The sequence below is a fragment of the Arvicola amphibius genome, chromosome X (genome assembly GCF_903992535.2).
Source record: "Arvicola amphibius chromosome X, mArvAmp1.2, whole genome shotgun sequence".
NCBI classification, from domain to species: Eukaryota; Metazoa; Chordata; class Mammalia; order Rodentia; family Cricetidae; genus Arvicola; species Arvicola amphibius.
In genome coordinates, this window is record NC_052065.1 from 135,732,259 (window position 1) to 135,747,307 (window position 15,049).

Genomic DNA, 15,049 nt, shown 5'->3' on the forward strand with positions numbered 1-15,049 from the left:
AGCACTCAGGAGGCTTAGGTTCTCTGTGAGTTTGAGGCCAGCCTGGTCTACTGAGCAGGCTCCAAAGCTACAGAGAAACCATGTCTCGAAAAACCTAAAACACACAGACAAACAAAATATGCCTACACACTTCCACAGTCTGGAGCAAACACCACAGGCACAGAGGCTGTGCACACTCCACCTGGTTGGCTCTGCTTTTTAGCTTCTTGGGAATGGTTTATGGGTGGCTGACAGGGCAGTTGTCACCAGTGTCTCCTTCTTTAGCCTCCTGACATCAACAGAAAGTGAGTAAAGAAATAGAACCAATACCACTGCAGGATGCGAGTGGGCCAGTGTAGCCGTAGCCCAGAGCTAGCCACTTGGGTATGGAGATGTTCAGGCCCCAAGAAGATTAGGTGGGCAAGAAAACCACTGCAGGATAAAGGGAATTTAGGAAGACCAAAAGACTAGAGAGGTGCTCAAAGGTGGTGTCATTACCAGGTAAGAGACAAGTGGGACCCCATGGAATCAGGTTTTGAGGTCACACCAGTTATTCTCAATGTCATTTCATTTGTTTCCCAGATCTCTACATCCTGGCCACCTTCTGAGGCCACAAGGCGGTGCCTGCCCCAGTGCCTAAGCATGGGTGATTGGTACCTTAAAGTGCCTCTTGTGCCGAGGTGAAGATGATACTCCTTACATTCCTGTACCTGGACTTGGCACATGCCCTTACCCAGCTGCTCAGCACAGGCCCAGGATGGAGGAAGGCCCTCACCCTTGCACTCAGCCTTGACTTTTTCACCTTTGGACCTCCCCATACACCGCAATGACCATCTCCTCAAAGTGTCATCGGCTCACCCTCATGTTTCTCAGGCCACTATGTTCTTTCCCTCCCACCTCGACCCTGGACAAGCAGGGTCTTAAATCCCCAAGAGTAGCCAGCATCCAATCCTAGTCTGCTCTCATTCCACAGGCTGACTTTCCTACGGTCGACTGGTCTCCGCCCATACCTCATCCAGGTCACTGCTGCCGCAGTTCCTTTCCCTTTGCTGGTCTCACATCTGCACACTCTAATCCTTCTACTACAATAGAGTCCTCTGTACCCATTCCTTGGCATCCAATTCTTTCCTCTCTTAAATGCCCCTTGTTCCTTGAGTGGCTCCAGCACTTCCAGGATGTGTGCTATGGGTAACTCCTCTATGGCCTTTGTTTCTACAGGAGGACTTTGGTCCCAGGCTGGGCCAGAGAAGACCCAAGTTTGAGTTCTCTGATGAGCAAAGAGACTCTGCCATGAAACAGGCACGTGACACACACACACACACACACACACACACACACACACCCCTCCTCCTCCTCCTCCTCCTGCTAGCCTGGGTGAAAATGCTGCCCCTCCCTCCTTCCTCACCCATCAGGCTCAATCTGGCTCAGAGTGAAACTGCTTTTCTTTCTAAAGCCGCCTGCTGGCTGCAGGTTTAGCACGATGGGATGGGGCGGGGGGGGGGGGGGGGGGGGGGAATGAGCCACCTGGGAACTTTGGTGTCTGATCAGATCAGGGAGTTGGGGATTAAAATGGGCACGCCTCACCTTTCTAGTCCACCCCAGGCTAGTCTTGGCCCTGGAAAATTCCCAAGAATCTGCTCAGTTGCCTGGAGGTCCCTAAGGAGCAGAGCAGGCAGGTGTTGAGTTTAGGGAGAGGGTCTGTACAGCAACCAGGCACCAGGGGGCAGCCTTACCCTATTCTTACCCCCGTATCCATAGGTCACACGCCCTACCGACCCCCACACCAGGCAAAGGGTGGACTGACTGGAGTATCATGGAGTCCCCTTCTCTACCTTGATGACAAATTGTAACGTTGATCCTCAACCAAACAAGCTACCCTTTGCTCACTCTGGAGACACACAGAAATTGGTCACACCCAGAGCTGACACCTGGACCCTTAGCCTATCTTTGCAGAGGCCTAAATGTCTTGAGGAGACAGCTCAGTGATTCTGGCAAAGTTCCACAGAACCCCTGGAGGCAGATCTCCCTCTCCAAGCCAACGCAGAGATAGTCCTTCAGGAGACAACCGACAAGGGCACCTACTTTGGTGCAGGTACCAAGAAACTTTGCACCTGGGCACCTAGCTCTTCTTAGGTCCTAACTGGGAGACATGAGGCAGGTTAGAGGAACGTTGGTGAAGGACGGTCCACCATGAAGGGAGACTCCAGGCTAGAAACAGTGGAAGAAAGGAGAAGGACTTAGGATGTCTGGAAGTCAGCCAAAGACTCCGTTTTCCTGGTGGTTCAGAAAAACCTGAGGGGACTTTGGCCCCACCCGAGCCAGGTGATCCTGGAATGACTGGCGGCTCGGCCCACTGAGGAGGAGGTGCTGGCCAGCGCCCCAGGTAGCAGCCATCCTGCTCCGAACTAAAGCTGCCTCTCCCGAGGAGGAGGAGGTAGGCGGAGTGACAGGGAGGGCGGGATGGAGGGGGGGGAGGGGAACAGCCGGATCGTGGGGGTGGGGCAACAGTGACATCACCGGGAGTCGGTTCTTAAGCAGCAGCCGGTAGCGCCGGGAAAGAGACAGACAGTTGGAGTGCCTTGGCGAGTCTCAGAGTCCGCCGCAGCCGGAGAGCGGCTGTAGCAGCCGCCACCGGGAAGGAGGGGGCGAGGCGAGCCAGGGGCCACCAGAGCCGCTAGCGCCAGCTGAGCCGCGGGCGAGGACAGCCGCGCGGTGCTGGGCCGGGGCCGGGGGGCGCGGGCCGCAGGCCCCTTGCTCCGGCCGCCGCTTGCAGACAGTGGGCTTCCGATGCCACCCGCGGCGCGCTAGGGTGAGCCTCCGGCCAGGCGAGCAGTCGCCGCCGCAGCCGCCGCCACCCGAGCGGCGGGCAGGAGTCTCGGGAGCCGCCGCCGCCCGGTCAGGCTCCACCGCCGCCCGCGCGCTCCCGGGCCCCCGACACACATGAGATTCTTCAGGCTCACTTTCAAGTGTTTCGTGGACTGCTTCTGACTGCGCCGCCCCCGCCGTCCCGCACCCCGCCCGCCCGCCGCCCCGTCCCCCGGCCCGGCCGCCCCCGAGGCCCCCGGGCGGGCCCGCGCTTTCGGGGCCCTCTCTCCAGGTGCCGCCGAAGCCCCTTGCCCGCCCGCCACCCTCAAGGCGCCGCGACCCCCGGCCCGGCCTCGCGGCCCCAGGGACCATGGCGAAGAAGAGCGCCGAGAACGGTATCTATAGTGTGTCTGGTGACGAAAAGAAGGGTCCTCTCATCGTGCCCCGGCCCGATGGTGCCCCAGCCAAGGGCGATGGCCCCACGGGCCTTGGGCCGCCCGGCGGCCGCCTTGCCGTGCCACCACGAGAGACCTGGACACGCCAGATGGACTTCATCATGTCGTGCGTGGGCTTCGCCGTGGGCCTGGGGAACGTGTGGCGCTTCCCCTACCTGTGCTACAAGAACGGTGGAGGTGAGTGCCCCTGCCCCTGAGCATCCCGGCTTCTCATCAGGGGTCAGTTCCCACCCCCAGCCTGCCACAGGCCCACCAGAGCAGTGGGGTGAAGTCCAGAGGGTAGGGAGGCCCGCCCAGAGCGCGTGGGGGCCATAGTGCCCCCTCACCGGCCAAGCACTCAGTGACCCAGCGCACCAGCCTCCACCCCCCTCACCGGTCATGTGCCTGGCAGTGGAGGGGGAAGCTATCAAGAAGAGCTTCCTGATGAACTGAGGGGGCTACCTCCCAGACTTCCAGCCCAGACTGGGAGTGATTGGCCACTGAGGTGGGAAGGGAAGGCCTGCCCCCAGTGGAGGGGACTCCGGGAGGTGAGGAGCCCTGCCTGCCCCCGTGGGTCAGGCACACAAGTGACACATTGTGTGCCCCCCCACGTGTGCACACAGGAACACACACAAACACAATGGGCCACTCTGTCCCTCCCCCACGCTCTCCCCTCCCCTCTGTTTTCTCTTCTCTTCCCTCCCCTCTGACCCAGGCTTGGAACACTTGGTGCTTGAGCCAGGCTTGGGAAGTCTGCGGCCTGGCCCGACTGGCGCCGCTACTAGACAAGCTGCATGCACATCCCATGCCCAGTTGCTGAAGCTCATCTTAGCAACAGTAGTGGGCACTTGCCTGTCCTGGACTGCAAAGCAGAACTGGATTCCTTGAGAGCTAAAGCAGCTAGGTGATGGGTGGGAAACTGAGTCCCAGAGGGAAGGTCTCTAGCCCAAGGTCACACACAAGGAAAGGATGCTGGGAGCAGGAGCCCGCCTGGCAAACTGCAGTTAACTCCATTACTGAGTAGCTGAGAGAGCTGAGCCTGAGCAGAGTAAGGGGTCTTAGAGAGCAGTAGGGGGAAGTAGGTCAGAGCTGCAGCTGCTCTCTGTTCTCCCCCTCCTTCTTCCTAGCCCATCTAATAACTGAAATCTTGCCTCAGCCCCTTTCCTTGACTTGTTTACCTTTGTCATACACCAATACCCCCATAAGCAGAGGCTTGCCACCCACCCAGCTTTCTTCTGTGACCCTCATGAGTGCAAAGTACAGGGTAGTTGGGCTCACTGCCTTTGAACAAGCCCCCAAGCCTGAGCACCCAGCCTGGAAATCACACACGCGAGCACACACACGCGCAAACCCTAGCCATTCCATCCTGTTCTGCTGCCTACCAAAAAGATGGTCTGCATGCATAAGCCTGTGTGGTTTTGATGCCTGTGAAGTCACCCTAGGTGGTGTCCGCAGGCCAAGGACTCCATGGTACAGAGAATATTGTGCCTCCTCTCAGCAAACCTAGAGTAGATCTCCTGGGATTGTTCACCTTGAGCCTCTGAGTCAGTGACCACTCTTGCACTGATTCACCCAGTGGGAAGTCATGGGACTGGGGCTCTGCCTGGGCCTTCTAGGACTTTGGAGGCCGGGCTGATCTGTGAGGCCTGGACAGCTTGGCTGAAGGGTTTGGCTTAAGTCCTTGCCTACTGCAGGGGCTCACTGGGACACATCCCGAGTCCACTCTATGCTTCCTCCACTAGGTGTGTTCCTTATTCCCTACGTCCTGATTGCCCTGGTTGGAGGAATCCCCATTTTCTTCCTGGAAATCTCACTGGGCCAGTTCATGAAGGCCGGCAGCATCAATGTCTGGAATATCTGCCCCCTATTCAAAGGTAAGCCACCCTGAGCCAATTCTCAGTACTCCTTTTTTCAACTACTGGGACTAGGGCAGGGGAACAGAGTATAGCTATGACCCACATGAAGAAATCTTGTCCTGAGCTACTAGATTTGGGGGCTAGGCTATACCCTCCCAGGCTCAGGAGAGAATTTGCAGTTAACTTGAAGAGTCAGGAACTAGGGTGGAGTGGCAGGCTTGCTTTTTTTTAAGAAAAGGATGAAGCAGAAACAGTTAAGCTTAGGGACAGGACCTGTTGGACACACTTGACTCACTCCAGAGGTCCTTGTCCTTGCCTTCTGGAGCTGCAGGGTGGCAGTGGGACCTGGGAAAGGGACAGCATTTGAAGCTGGACTAGCAGCAGAATATAGTAGCCACACAAGGTAGGAAAGGAGGGCTGTCTAGTGCTGGGCTAAATAAAGAAGCTGAAGCACAGAGTTAGTAGAGGAACACGGCAAATGTTAGCGGGAGACAGACAAGAAAGGTAGCCCACTGTTGGAACACACACAGTCGTGCTCAAAGTTTGGAGAAGCCTCTGGCAGGATAAAGGGAAGTAGAATACAGGGAAGGAAGGAGACATGGAAGAAGCAAGCTGTCAGGAACTCAGTAAGAATCAGTGCCAGCTCTGGAAAGGGAGATAATGGGGGTGGTAGAAAAATGGCCATAAAGAAGCCCAGAATAAAAGGAAGCTTCTCACTCATCCTTAGGCCTGGGCTATGCCTCCATGGTGATTGTCTTCTACTGCAACACCTACTACATCATGGTGCTGGCCTGGGGCTTCTATTACCTGGTCAAGTCATTCACCACCACTTTGCCCTGGGCCACGTGTGGCCACACCTGGAACACTCCTGACTGTGTGGAGATCTTTCGCCATGAAGACTGTGCCAATGCCAGCCTGGCCAACCTCACATGTGACCAGCTTGCTGACCGTCGATCACCTGTCATTGAGTTCTGGGAGTGAGTCGGGTGCCTCTGGGCCAAGCCCATCCTATCTCATCCCTTGGGCTCTCTATATGTGGCCAAGCCCTGGGGTACATGGCCAGGGATGCAAAACAACCACTCCTGGGCTTTGTCTGTCCCTATCCTCCTGGAGTGCCTAGGTCAGTCCTGGAGCTTATAGACATTGCTCCTACAGCAACATGTCATTTGCCATTGCCCTATCATGTTGACCTGGCTAAGGAGCTGAGACTGCATATTTGCAGAAGGATGACCTGGGGTAGTCAGTCCTACAGATCAGGGCTGTGGTGAGGGAGGACCCATCAACTCCAAAGCAAATCCCAGTCACTGTGCCCTCTGCTGACATGACCCTCAGGTGCCCTCTTTTCTTTTCTACCCTAGGAACAAAGTCTTGAGGCTCTCTACGGGGCTGGAGGTGCCAGGGGCCCTCAACTGGGAGGTGACCCTGTGCCTGCTGGCCTGCTGGGTGCTGGTCTACTTCTGTGTGTGGAAAGGAGTCAAGTCAACAGGAAAGGTATAGCTGGAGGCAGGCAGGACGGGGGCAGCATTGCCTGGGAGGGACACAAACACAACAGGAGGTGACTAGACTGAGGCTCAAGCCAACAGAGTAGACAGGTCTTTATTGTCACCCTGTTGATGGGCATTATTTCTTGTAGCCAACAGACCTGAGGGTGAAAGGTCCAGGCCATACCTACCCTTCCCCATGTCCACTACTCCATCTCAACCCTTTCTCTTTCCTTCCGCCTCTCTGTTTCTCCCTACTTATCTCTAGATGCCTAATCTTTGGGGCTCTCCTCACCTCTATGATCCTCAGGCCCCCCCCTCAGGAAGACTTCATATAGCCCTCCTTCAGAGGTTCCCTCTCAAGTTACAGATACAGATGAACCAACATATTAAAACTGCTAAGCCATGGAACATGGTCATGTGCCTAGAGGGCCAGATTGCAAACATTCATTCCCAACAGGGTCCTCAACGGCTGTCTTCCTCCCTCCCTCTCCCTCCTTCCTTTTCTCTCTCATCACCAATAACACTGAGCTATAAACCTCTTGCCCAGCTAGAATCCCTAGCTGCCATGGACCCCACCACCCTATAAGGATGGAGTTTGGGACCACAGGGCTCTGAGGAATATGTACTTATTACAATCCCATGTAACATTGCCACAGATTCTCCTTGCCCATACTTCCCAAACCTTCCTGTCCTCATAGGCATGTCCCCACATGGACATACTGAGAAGCTGCCCACCAGGAGAGTTTACATTTTCTCACTCCTCATGGACTGATTTTCCTCTTTATACATTAGATGCGCCTAGGGACCCTCACCTTGGAATGCCATGATCCTGTCTCTCCCGTCCTACAGCTGACTAGTGCCTGCTATGAGGCTGCCTGGGCTCCAGCCTGGCCCCTAGCTTCCCTGGGGATGGTTGGTCATTTAGGAATAAATTCTGAGCATGACTGCAGTCTGGGGAAATGTGGTCCATGTGGTCAGCTCACAGTAGCCACCAAACAGGAGGCCACTTAAGGGGAGCAGGGGTTCAGAACCTCTCTGAGCACCCTGGCCCCCTAGATTGTGTACTTCACTGCTACATTCCCCTACGTGGTCCTTGTCGTGCTGCTCGTGCGAGGGGTGCTGCTGCCTGGAGCCCTGGATGGCATCGTCTACTATCTCAAACCTGACTGGTCGAAGCTGGGGTCCCCTCAGGTGAGGAAAGGTGCTTTATGACAGCAAGACTAGGGGGACACAGCCTGTTGAGTAGGGTCCCTTATGACTCTGATCTTTGCCCATCCCTTCCAGGTATGGATAGATGCCGGGACCCAGATTTTCTTCTCTTACGCCATCGGCCTGGGGGCCCTCACAGCCCTAGGCAGCTACAATCGCTTCAACAACAACTGCTACAAGTAGGCACCCGCCTCTGCCCTGCCTGTCCTGCCTTGCCCTGCCCTGGAGCAGTAGGGCTGCCTAAACCAGAACATTCTGCCCCTCCTCCCCCAGGGACGCCATCATCCTGGCACTCATCAACAGTGGGACCAGCTTCTTTGCTGGGTTTGTGGTCTTCTCCATCCTGGGCTTTATGGCCACAGAGCAGGGTGTGCACATCTCCAAGGTGGCAGAATCAGGTGAGCTGCCAGACCTCAGCCCACCTCCAGACCTGCAGAACTACCCTGATGTAGGGCATGCACAAAAGCATTCTGAAACGTGACAGACGAGTTCAGCTAGCTGTTGAGATGGCTCTAAGCAGCTGAATCAAGGCTGTTCTCTGGAGCCAGGAGGGCCTCCTGCCACCTACCTCTAAGGCTGCAGGGTGTGTCTTCATAGTTGTTGAGTGCTGGAGATAGAAAAGGAGCTCCTCTTTCAGCCCCTGCTGTGTCACCCCAGGGCAACCAGAAACTGCCATGGCTGTTTGAGCCCAGGGAGAGTAGTGTGAGTCAGGAGGTCCTACTAATATGGGGTGAGGCTACCAAGGACCACAGCCTTCCAGACTATTGGTGTGAGGTGCCTGTAGGACCTCAATGGGTCTAGCCATGCTGAGGTACAAATAGCCCCCAAGCTTTTATTATCTGGGGGATGGGCATGACCTTGAGCGTCAGGGTACTCAGGATGGTGCTGAGGGCCAGTCTCACCCTGCATCTTTGCACTCAGGGCCTGGTCTAGCCTTCATTGCCTACCCACGGGCTGTCACACTGATGCCTGTGGCCCCACTCTGGGCTGCCTTGTTCTTCTTCATGCTGCTGCTGCTCGGTCTGGACAGCCAGGTTTGCAGGAGCTCTAGGGCAAGAATGGGGTAGGGGCTGGTGGTCAGGGGGCTTGGCACATTGGGCAAGAGATGCACGGGGACATGGGAGACGTGGGCCTGAGCTGCCCTGGCCACAGTTTGTAGGTGTGGAGGGCTTCATCACCGGGCTACTGGATCTCCTCCCGGCCTCCTACTACTTCCGTTTCCAAAGGGAGATCTCCGTGGCTCTCTGCTGTGTCCTCTGTTTTGTCATCGATCTCTCCATGGTGACTGATGTGAGTAGGGTAAGGTGGGCTACTGTCAATCTCCAGCCATGGGCCATCATCTTTCCTGACCTGGCTCTGTTCTCCAGGGCGGCATGTACGTCTTCCAGCTCTTTGACTACTACTCAGCTAGTGGCACTACCCTGCTGTGGCAAGCCTTTTGGGAGTGTGTGGTGGTGGCTTGGGTTTACGGTAGGTCAGGGTGAAGAGCTGGGCTAGAAAATGTAGGGTGGAATGGAAGGGGGTAGTCTCCAACTCTATCCTTCCCATCCACCTCACCCTATTCCAGGAGCTGACCGTTTCATGGATGACATTGCCTGTATGATTGGGTACCGACCTTGCCCCTGGATGAAATGGTGCTGGTCCTTTTTCACCCCATTGGTCTGCATGGTAAGACTGGGGAAGCAAGGCAAGTCGGGTGGTGTAATGGAGCCCCAATGACTGAAGACACATGTTCACACAGGGCATCTTTATCTTCAATATTGTATACTATGAGCCGCTGGTCTACAACAATACTTACGTGTACCCATGGTGGGGCGAAGCCATTGGCTGGGCCTTTGCACTCTCTTCCATGCTGTGTGTGCCCCTCCACCTCCTGGGCTGTCTCCTCAGGGCAAAAGGAACCATGGCAGAGGTAAGGTCCCTACCCCACTCTTCCCTAGGAGGGGCAAACCGTCATCCAGAAGCACAGCCAGCTCAGACTACAGAAGAAAAGCTAACCCATCATGGCTTCATGTGGAACCAAGGAAGGAAGCAAGGCCCACCTCTCACTTTCCACACAAGGGCCACTTAGCCCTGCTTCCCATTATAGGGAGCATGACCTGGAAGGGTGCCCTAAGAGAAACAGACCTGCCTTGGTGGCAGGTAGCAGAAGCTATTGCCATGGGGTAGAGCAAGTGACTCACGGGAGGCTGGCTCAACATGCTCTCCTCTCCCACAGCGCTGGCAGCACTTGACCCAGCCTATCTGGGGCCTCCACCACTTGGAATACAGAGCTCAGGATGCAGATGTCAGGGGCCTGACCACCCTGACTCCAGTGTCTGAAAGCAGCAAGGTCGTCGTGGTGGAGAGTGTCATGTGATAGGCACCCCAGCTCACATCACCAGCTCATCCTTTGGTAGCCATAGCAGCCCCTGCTTTAGCCTCTACCCATCCCTCCAGGGGGCTTGCCTTTCCTTGACAGTTCGGGGGTCTGCCTGCGGGGAAGGGGAGGAAGCACCATGAGTGCTAACAAAAATAACTTTTTCCATTTTTAATAAAACGCCAAAAATATCACAACCCACCAAAAATAGATGCCTCTCCTCCCCAGCCCCCAGCCACGCTGGTACTTGCGTTGCTTCCAGGTCCCACCTCCTGTCCTTCCTCTCAGTTCCCAGGACCCACCTCCTAGCCCTGCCTGCCTCCTAAGTTCTGCTCTGTAACACACCTTCACCCTGCAAACAACAGTGGCAGCTTGGGGAACAGGAGAGGAGGGAAAGAATAAGGTGGGACAGGAGGGTGGGTAAGAGAGGGACAGTGGAAACAAGGCAAATGTTTCAGCTGGATTAGACCCTTCTTCCCATCCCTATTCTAGAAGCTAGAGAGCCAGTCAGCAATGGAACCTTGTGTTCTTACGCCAATTGCCACCAATATTAATTATCTGTATGAGCTTGGGTCTGAATGTGCGTGTGTGTGTGTGCGTGCGTGCGTATCTGTGTGCACGCATGTGCGTGTATAGATGTGTAGATCTCTTATCTCTTAGTGAAGGTGAATACCAGAAGTTAAACAGAGCCTCTGGGCAAAGGAGGCTTGTATTTTGCACATTTTATAAGAAAAAAAACTGAGAGTGAGACTTCTGCTTGTATATTTCTAAAAAGCCCCAACCATCCCCACCTTACCACTCCTCTCCTTTACATCCCTTCTTCTCTGACCCTAGCCAAGGTGTGTGAATTTATACTTAACTTTCACAGGCGAAACAAAAACTTCAGGCTGTTGACTATGTGAGTCTGTTGTATGGATGTTTTGTATGGTCTCCAGCCTGAGACTGGAGTGGGTAAGTGGGAGCCTCAAGGGCATCCCCACACTATCCTTTGCCCCTAAGCCTATGGGGTAAAAGGCTACAGCATTGTCCCAGGAATCTGGGTCTGCTCACCTGGCATGCTCAGGCTTGCCCACACCCTGTTCCTGGGCTGGGTATGATTGCAGGGATCGCCCATGGAAGAGATCCTGGGCACAGCTCCCACCTCTGAGCTAAAGGCTGATGTACTTTTGACATCTCAAGTCTTCCGTAGCAGCTTAAACTCACATCTGTGTCCCGTCAAGCCTGAAATAGCCAAGTAGCCCCTTGGAAAGGCTTCCTTCACACAGGGCTAGACTAAGCCAGGGAGATGGGGCTGGGTAAGAGTGCAGGCCTTTGGGGACATTCTTACTGTGCTAAAAAAAAAAAAGCCACTGCAAACATAGCAATAAAAACACTTCATTTTCCAAAACTGGCTCCTGCTTCTGCTTCTCTGGAAGATGGCTAAGGTGGGGAGACAGGTGTGGGGACCTTCCTCCAGCTCCAATTCGGCATTAGGTAAGGCCCATTCTGAGGGGCTCTACACCTAGCACCATGCCAGAAACTGGAAAAAGTGGGGAAGAAATGCAGGCATAAAGCCTCAGTCGCCCAGAGTGAAGAGCATGGGGTGACATAAGTTCAATAGGAACAAATACAGCAGAGAAGTGAGGCTGCAGCCATGAGTCGCTTGCTCTAAGAATCTTACCGAACCAGGCATGATAGCTTGTGGTTGTAAGCCCTGCACTTAAGATATTGAGGCAGGTGGATCAACAGAAGTGTGCTCCTGAGCAAGTAGCTTTCCAAGACCAAAAAGTAAAGGGTATACTGGGAGCACAGACAGTAAGATGTAAGTTTGGGCAATGATCCACGGACTATGGACCGGCATCTGGACCTGGTTTGTGGCACTTAAGTGGGGTGGGGTGAGGGGGTTCTTTGGATTGGGATCTACTTTGCTGGCAGGGCCAGAAGGGGCTGTGGATGACTACAGGACTGAGGAGTCAAGACAAACACCAGAGATTTGGCTTGAGACACAGGATGAATGGTGCTGCCAGGTCCTGTGATGACAACTGGGAGTTGGCTTTGGGCATGTCTTGTCCAAATGGAGATCTCTGGTTGGCAAATGGACACAGGAGTTTGCAGTTCTAGAAAATCTGGCCTGGAGCTAAAACTTCTGAAGTTCTCAGCTGGGGGTAGAGCATAAGTGAGTACAAAGGGAGACAGCCCTGGCTGGCCAACAAGGATTAAGATGGTGCTATAGTTCACTGTGTAGCAAAGAGATCGTGGAGACTTGGACAAGAGTGGTCTTGGGCCACATGCAAAAACCTCACTAAAAATTGCAATAAAAGAAGTCAGCTGGGCCAGGTGGCAAACCTGTCAAATCAGCTACTCAGGAGGCTAAAGCAGGAAGACCAAAAGTTTAAGGTCGCTTATGCTGCAGAGTGAGTTCAAGGACAGTCTAGTAGCTAAGGATATGATCAATGACAGAGAACCTATCTAACATATACAAGGCCCTGGTTGTCAAAGGTGTGGAGCATGGTAGGGTGTTGAAGTTAACTTAGCCTGGCAATCCCAGCTATTTGGGGAGCTAAGGCAGGGGAATCCTAAATTCAAAGTCATCCTGGGCAACATACGGATTGTTTCAAAACATATAAAAAGCAGGAGATAGAGGTCAGAAGTAGAACACTTGCCTACCATGTGTAAGACCCTAGGTCTTACAATGCCTAATGGAAGAAGGGAGGAACCCAAATATACATTAATGAATTAAAGTATGGCTTATCCATAAAATACAGTATTACTTAGCCTGAAATAGGAAATTGAGATATATGCTACATGGGTGGCCCTGAAGGACATTATTGGTGAAATGAGCCACTTACAAAAGAACATTGTATGATTGTACTCACAAGAAATTCCTGTAACAGTCAAATCCATCTCTATGGATGATGAATACCAGGGGCTGGGGTTAAGGGAACATGGTTTAATGGGGACAGCTGCAATATGGGGAGATGAGCACTTAACTGTGATGTCCAACTGCTTAATACCATCAAACTATGCACTTGAAAATGGTAAAGATGTGTAATGTGAATTCTAATTGGTCTTAATAATAAAAACATGGAGCCAGATACCAGGGTAAATGCTGAAAGATCAGAGAAGCAAAGGAGCAAGCCACTAGAGAGAGAGAGACTTCTTACCTCTACTGAATCCTCAGACAGAAAGGGTGAGCTCCTGTCTCCTCCTGCCTTATACCCCTCTTTCCACCCAGCCATAATCCTGTCTCAAACCCCTAGTGGCAGGATTAAAGGCGTGTGCCTCCCAAGTACTGGGATCAAAGGCATGAGATCCCAAGTGCTGCAATCAAAGGTCTGTGCCACCATGACTGGCCTCTATGGTTAACCAGTGTCTAGCTCCACCTTCTGATCTTCAGGTAAGCTTTATTTGTTAGAGCAAACAAAATTATCACCACAAAGAAGTTTTATGTGTTACAAGTATATGAATTTATGTTTTACCATAATATAAAAAGGTGATACAAGACAGGTCTTGGAAGGGTGGGACGTAGTGCACAGAGGTCAGCCTCTGATGAGTATATTGTGCCACAAGAGAGACCAGACAGTCCTAGTTCTGTTATGTGCAAAGTGGTTGTGTTCTATGCAGGAAGCAGGCATCACCTGCTGCAGGGTATAGCCTCCCTGTCCCCTTCTTAGCACTCTTATTCAGTTTCTTTATTCCTTCACAGACCCTCTGCTCTTGCTCAGAGTGTTACTCCTAATCTCCTGCTTGCTCTCATCCCTAAGTCTCAGCCTGTTATCTTCAGCTGCAGAAGATCTTTGCAAAGTCCAGTAGACTTTTCCCCAGGCCCTCATACCAGTCTCTCTCTCTCAACTAACTCCACCCATGAGGAGCTCAGAGTCTCAGGCTTTCTCCACCAGGTATCTATTCTGGATAAGAACCCCAGTGGGGGTCACACTAAAGGCCTTCCCAGCAAACTGTCACAACACCAGATACAAAAAATGGTAGCATCACAGAAAGGCAACTTCACAGAGTTCACTGGGTGCGACAATAGATGGGGCCTATTTACTCAGGAAATTGGCTTCTATACAGGGGTTTAGGAAACTGAGACCAAAAAGTCCAAGCAGAGTGAGAAAATAGAGTGGAGAACCATCAGACAGGCTGTCCCAGGAGCTGGGCCAGAGAGGAGAGTGGTCAGGGTCTGAGTAGAAAAGCAGGAGAGGTGATCTGGACTTTAGCCTTCCAAAGCACAGACAAGCAAGCTTAGGGAAGCCCAAAGTAGTCCGGAACACTTCCTGGAAAAGCAGACTAATCCTATGCCTTGGCATAGCAACCAGAGGGTGTTACCTCTACCCTCATGGGCACTGCCTCTAGACTGCTGGGAAAGGGGTAGCCTCCTCACAGGGCAGCCATGCTTTGAGGATAGGTAAGAGTGACAGGATGCTTGGGAAGGCAGCTGCTTGGCCTAATCCCAGACAGGTCAGACAGAAGTAGGAACACAGTTATTTGCCAACCTCTAGCCAATATCAACATCTTTAGGAGTCACTCCAATTCCAAGAGACACTAACCAGCTCCCACAATCCCTCTTCAGTCTTCACAGACAGTAGGCATAGTACACACCCTGAGCAGGAAGGCTAACGGGGAGCAGGGGGGTGACAAGCATCTGATCAGGAACAGGCCCTTTCTTGTGCCTTGTTGGAGGGAAGCTTAGCTGCAGGCTGATCTTGCTCTAAAGAAGTAAGCAATGAGGACATGGACCTGTCAGCAAAACAAGTCAGTGCAGAAGCAGACCCCATCCCATCCGGTACATCTTCATAGCTGGTGGGCAGTAGAGAGACACAAGCACTCTGCAGTCCCTTTTTGATTGCCTTGCAGCCCCCCTCTACTGCCTTGTTCTGCTCTAGCCAGTTCTAGGTCACTGCCAAGGACAGTCTCCTCTCTCAGTCAGCATTAGTCAGAGGTCAC

The 15,049-nt window shown here is 53.3% G+C and overlaps 1 protein-coding gene across 1 annotated transcript; it reads left to right on the top strand.

Annotated features, from left to right (window-relative positions):
- The first annotated feature begins 3,069 nt into the window (after positions 1-3,069).
- Positions 3,070-11,513, top strand: Slc6a8 (solute carrier family 6 member 8). The gene is made up of 13 exons (XM_038316156.1): positions 3,070-3,416; positions 4,961-5,092; positions 5,802-6,051; positions 6,433-6,565; positions 7,615-7,749; positions 7,843-7,946; positions 8,041-8,165; positions 8,689-8,801; positions 8,920-9,057; positions 9,135-9,237; positions 9,335-9,435; positions 9,509-9,679; positions 9,986-11,513. Exons 1-13 carry the CDS (start codon positions 3,155-3,157, stop codon positions 10,124-10,126), a joined length of 1,908 nt encoding a protein of 635 aa, XP_038172084.1. The 5' UTR covers positions 3,070-3,154; the 3' UTR covers positions 10,127-11,513.
- Positions 11,514-15,049: the final 3,536 nt, after the last annotated feature.

What these genes read in the sequence shown, in the direction of transcription:
- Slc6a8 (XM_038316156.1), top strand. Translation starts at nt 3,155, where the DNA reads ATGGCGAAGAAGAGCGCCGAGAACGGTATCTATAGTGTGTCTGGTGAC. An exon ending in GTGCTACAAGAACGGTGGAG is followed by an intron (nt 3,417 to 4,960) that starts GTGAGTGCCCCT and finishes TTCCTCCACTAG; the next exon opens with GTGTGTTCCTTATTCCCTAC. An exon ending in CCTGTCATTGAGTTCTGGGA is followed by an intron (nt 6,052 to 6,432) that starts GTGAGTCGGGTG and finishes TTTCTACCCTAG; the next exon opens with GAACAAAGTCTTGAGGCTCT.